Source organism: Montipora foliosa, chromosome 14 (genome assembly GCF_036669935.1).
Source record: "Montipora foliosa isolate CH-2021 chromosome 14, ASM3666993v2, whole genome shotgun sequence".
Taxonomy (NCBI): domain Eukaryota; kingdom Metazoa; phylum Cnidaria; class Anthozoa; order Scleractinia; family Acroporidae; genus Montipora; species Montipora foliosa.
The window spans coordinates 25074448-25080023 of record NC_090882.1 but is presented as its reverse complement, the minus strand read 5'-3'; the positions used below and the strand labels follow the sequence as shown (position 1 = coordinate 25080023).

The 5576-nt window shown below is 40.4% G+C and overlaps 1 protein-coding gene across 1 annotated transcript; it reads left to right on the top strand.

The window, feature by feature from the left end:
- Positions 1 to 4233: 4233 nt before the first annotated feature.
- On the top strand, positions 4234 to 5346 carry LOC137985013 (somatostatin receptor type 5-like). Its single transcript, XM_068832407.1, has one exon. The coding sequence runs from the start codon at positions 4294 to 4296 to the stop codon at positions 5305 to 5307; it is 1014 nt and encodes a 337-aa protein (XP_068688508.1). The 5' UTR covers positions 4234 to 4293; the 3' UTR covers positions 5308 to 5346.
- Positions 5347 to 5576: the final 230 nt, after the last annotated feature.

The following is a 5576-nucleotide window of genomic DNA, read 5'->3' as shown; positions in this document are numbered from 1 at the left end:
TCAGTACAACGGCCCCAAACCTGAACTCTACGGCCGTTACATCGACGACTGCATCGGCGCTATTTCATCCAGCAGAGAAGAACTCGATCAATTTATAACCTCCGTCAACTCTTTTCATCCGGCTCTTAAATATACCTGGGAAATTTCGGAAACTTCATTGGCTTTTCTAGATATCAACGTTTCTATTAGAGGCAACGTGCTATGTACTAGTGTGCACTACAAACCTACTGATTCACACAGTCATTTGTTGTATTCATCGTCACATCCATCACATGTCAAGAACTCCATCCCTTATTCTCAATTTCTTAGACTTCGACGTCTATGTAGTGATGACTCCGATTTTTCCAGCAAATCAGAGGAGATGTGCCAGTTCTTCGAAAAACGTGGCTATCCTGTCTCTGTGGTCAAAGCGGGCCATCAGCGCGCCCAACAATTTGATCGACAGTCATCACTACAAACGTCACAAAAAGATAAGAATGACAGAATTCCATTCACCCTCACTTTCCATCCTCATAATCACGCAGTCAAAAGCATCATTCTTAGTAATTTTAAATTACTCCAAAATGATCCCGAGACTGGTAGAATCTTTTCGCAACCTCCACTTATTTCATTCAAACGCGACAAAAACGTAGGCAACTTTTTAGTTAGAAGCGCGCTCAAAACTAACGAGCAACCCGGCACTTTCAAATGCGCGCGCTCACGATGCAAAACTTGTCTTTTCATTGTTAACACTAGCAAGATATCGGGACCTAAGCGATCTGTTAAGATCACCGATCGTTTCACATGTACCTCCGCAAATGTCATTTATTGCATAACCTGCACGTTATGCAATAAATTATACATTGGTGAGACAGGTAGACGACTAGGTGACCGATTCCGCGAACACCTTCGCGATGTTGAGAAGAATGACAAGGATGCATCCAAGCCAGTCGCTCGCCATTTCAATCTGCCTAACCACTCCAAAAAACACATGGCTATCTGCGGCCTTTCCCTACATCTAGGTACGACGGAAAGCCGCAAGAATCTGGAACAAAAATTCATCTTTCAAATCGGCACCCTTAATCCTCACGGTATTAACGAACGCTTTTCATTTAACTAATATATTCCTATTTTTCACGTTGCCATGTTACCACCAATAGCGTAGCTCCTACTCTACTATAAAAACTACACGTAACCCATAATCCCTCGATTCGCTCTGACGAAGGGCTAACGCTCGAAACGTCAGCTTTTAGAATCTCTGTACGGTGGCCAATTTACATTATCAACTCCGTTGATAAAACCAAATTTTTGTTAAGATCACCGATCGTTTCACATGTACCTCCGCAAATGTCATTTATTGCATAACCTGTACGTTATGTAATAAATTATACATTGGCGAGACAGGTAGACGACTAGGCGACCGATTCCGCGAACACCTTCGCAATGTTGAGAAGAATGACAAGGATGCATCTAAGCCAGTCGCTCGCCATTTTAATCTGCCTAACCACTCCAAAAAACACATGGCTATCTGCGGCCTTTCCCTACATCTAGGTACGACGGAAAGCCGCAAGAATCTGGAACGAAAATTCATCTTCCAAATCGGCACCCTTAATCCTCACGGTATTAACGAACGCTTTTCATTTAACTAATATATTCCTATTTTTCACGTTGCCATGTTACCACCAATAGCGTAGCTTCTACTCTACTATAAAAACTACACGTAACCCATAATTCCTCGATTCGCTCTGACGAAGGGCTAACGCTAGAAACGTCAGCTTTTAGAATCTCTGTACGGTGGCCAATTTACATTATCAACTCCGTTGATAAAACCAAATTTTTGTTAAGATCACCGATCGTTTCACATGTACCTCCGCAAATGTCATTTATTGCATAACCTGTACGTTATGTAATAAATTATACATTGGCGAGACAGGTAGACGACTAGGCGACCGATTCCGCGAACACCTTCGCAATGTTGAGAAGAATGACAAGGATGCATCTAAGCCAGTCGCTCGCCATTTTAATCTGCCTAACCACTCCAAAAAACACATGGCTATCTGCGGCCTTTCCCTACATCTAGGTACGACGGAAAGCCGCAAGAATCTGGAACGAAAATTCATCTTCCAAATCGGCACCCTTAATCCTCACGGTATTAACGAACGCTTTTCATTTAACTAATATATTCCTATTTTTCACGTTGCCATGTTACCACCAATAGCGTAGCTCCTACTCTACTATAAAAACTACACGTAACCCATAATTCCTCGATTCGCTCTGACGAAGGGCTAACGCTAGAAACGTCAGCTTTTAGAATCTCTGTACGGTGGCCAATTTACATTATCAACTCCGTTGATAAAACCAAATTTTTGTATACCGAGGTTTTCAGTCATGCACATTTCGAGAAAAGCAGGACCTGAGGATGTTGTGGCTTCGAACCGGGTATTGAGTTAGTTCAAGAGTGAATCTGTCACTTTGCGGCCTTGCCCCAGAACAGTCACACGTGGATTTATTTTTAGATATACTTTGCGCGCGAAACAAACAAAGGGACGCCAATTTTAACCAATCAAAAGAAGCCATGTCACGTGTGACTGCTTCTGCCTTTTTTTTTTCAGGCACATGACAACTGATTTTCGCGGGAACGCGTATTCTAAAAATAGACTCATTTGTGACTGTGCTGGGGAGACCACCCATGTCATAACAACATTCTCATCTAATTCACTCTTGGTTAGTTAAATTTTCAACGCTGAAGTCTGTATGAAAACCAAGGGTTGTTGAATGTTAGAAGAAAGCGAGTGCGTCATGAAATAATCTTATCTAAAGACGGTCTTTTAAAATTTATTTCTACTTGTTTGATATTTTTTCACTATGTTCCTTTATCGACTACCTCAAACATTACGACAAATAAGAGGTCCTTTTTAGTTGTACCGCTCATACGTCACCTGGCTTTCCCATTTCAAACTTAGATAAATTAAATTTCATTTATCTTTTCTGGCTTTTCCCTTGGAAAATTGCTCGCAAATAATTAGAGAGGTCACATTTGGAGAAATTTCGCAGATAAACGAGACATAATCGATTATGGTAATATTTTACTGCCTTAAATACGAAAGTTTAAAGTTTATTTTCAGTTTCAGCCATAAATTGAAACAAATGTATGAAGAATTTTATTTTCATATATTTACCTAACCGTTTAATTAAATATGTCCATTGCAGATCATTACAAATGAGAACCGCGGCCAACTTTACGGTGATTTTTTTGCCTGTTTCAAACGAACAAATACATTTCATGCATGCAGCATTCTTCATTTGCTGAATGCGTCCCTTGCACATAGCTGAAACTGAAACCACACCCTTGCGAAAACAACTTCTCAATAAGGCTTCAAATATCTGTAAATTGAGAGTTGCATCAACATCAATGGCAAATCAAACATAATTCTTTCTATGTTTGCTTAAGGAGCGTTTCAGGAAACCAATTCGGGATTTTGGATATTAGTCTCTTAGATATTAATCGCGGAAGTTATTATCGCACAGCGGTTATTATCGTTTGAAAGTTACATATTAATTCGTAACGTGCAGTTGACAGTTTTAGTTTTATTTATGCCCCGTAGTAAGGCTGAAAACATCATTCAAAGTCACGGTGACTCGTTTCGGTTTGCCTTAAAGCGCGTTCGTAATAACCAGCAATTACACCATACTAAGCCTTCGAAAAACAATGACAAGTTACCTGTGGTCCTGCTTTTATTTAAATAAACAGTGCCCCAAAGCATTAAGTAAGATATGCCGCGATATTTGTGATATGAAATTACTAACTTTATGAAAGTTAAGATCAGTATTTTCCACGAATTTAACACGCAAGAAGTCTCCATCAAGTGAAATCACTGCTTTCTTGTTGGTTACCAGAATGACGCTGAACTTCTGGCAGCTGGTTTTGCTGTGAGTCCCCGTACAATAGCACGGGGGTAGGGGGTAGAGGGTTTTGTAGGCGTTTGAAAAGCACTCAGTTAAGACTCTTAAATATCTCTGCAGTATAGTGTTGCACACTGAAGCCGGCAAAATGAAAAAAAAAAAAAAACGATTTGCATTTGTATACTTTTCACCTTGGCCAATTCTGATGCAAATTTTTAGATTTTGTCTTATCACGGACAAAAATGCATTTAAAGCACCTGCTCAACTCCTCGATTAGCAAGGACTGTTGGATATATATAATGTTGACCTCCTTTTGTTAAGCTTATTTCCGCTGTCGTAAGTTCCTCGGCCTTTAAGTTCCGAGGCACTTAACTTGTTGAGAAAGTTAATCCGACGATCAACCGTAGCGACATGAATGTATCGCAACGGGCAATACACGGCATCGACAGGTTTGATATTGTCTTTGCAGTCTTATACGGGGTCGTGATATTGATAGGAATTTTTGGAAACTCGATGGTAATTGCCGTGGTGTGGAAAACACGGGCTATGCACACAGCTACAAATTACCTTCTCGTCAATTTAGCTGCAAGCGACATTTTGGTGTTGTTGTGGTGTCCGAGTACCTACAATTTTGCTGTAGCTGGTTTCATACCCAAAGGTAAACTAGGAGATTATTTGTGCCGGTTTTTCATTGGGGACCCTGTGGATTTCCTTTGCCTCGGAGTTACTCTTTTCACACTCAGTGTTTTAGCCATTGAACGATATCAGGCGCTTGTTACACCGTTGAGGTCAAAATACGTGCTAACTAAAAACACTGTTATCTACGCCATTGCGATGACATGGATTGGGTCTCTTGCAATCAGTATCCCAGATTTTGTGTTCACCCGTATTGACCCAACTTATGGACACTGTGTGTCGCCTCTAAGCGCAGAAGGAAACAGTTTGAAAGAAATTTATGTAGCTGTTGCAATAAGCCTGTACATCTTATTACCGTTCTTCGTGATTACGTTCTGCTACTTTCAAATCCTACGTGGAATGTTTATCACGCACACAATTTGCGCTGGGCCGGCCAACGCGAATTTCGAGAAGAGAAAACTCGCTATTCTAATCATTGCTGTGACAGTAGCTTTTTACATGTTCTTTCTACCCTTCGGAATATTTATGTTACATATGGCTTTTTCAAATCAAGAGCAATCTCGGGAAGGACAAAGCGTCGAATTGCGGATAGTGGTGAAAGTTTTGACCTTTCTTATTGTGGCGAACAGCTCTCTAAATCCAATACTTTACGCTTTCCAGAGCGAGAATTACCGGACAGGGTTCAAAAATGTGTTTTGTTTACGCAGTAATTCCGTTGCCCCTTTTGAAAACGATCTTGCTCTCCAAGAACATGGACGAATTCCTCGCATAAGTATTTGGAGAATATAGTGTATTCTATTACTTGGATGAGAACCGTTCTTTTCTTCACGTTTCTCCTTTAGGTATTGTCTGTTGATTTGTAACTTTTTTGCACGTTTTGATGGCAAGAAGAGAATGTGGTGGAAAAGATGAAACTATACATACTTCAAGTAATTACATAATATTGGTTTGTAACTGTAGGTCATGAGACTTCACAAGGTGCCGCAAGATTTCGGTGGCGATATAACTCTCGCGTTTTGAATTTGTGCATTGCCCTCGGGTCTGCAAAATTTTAAAAG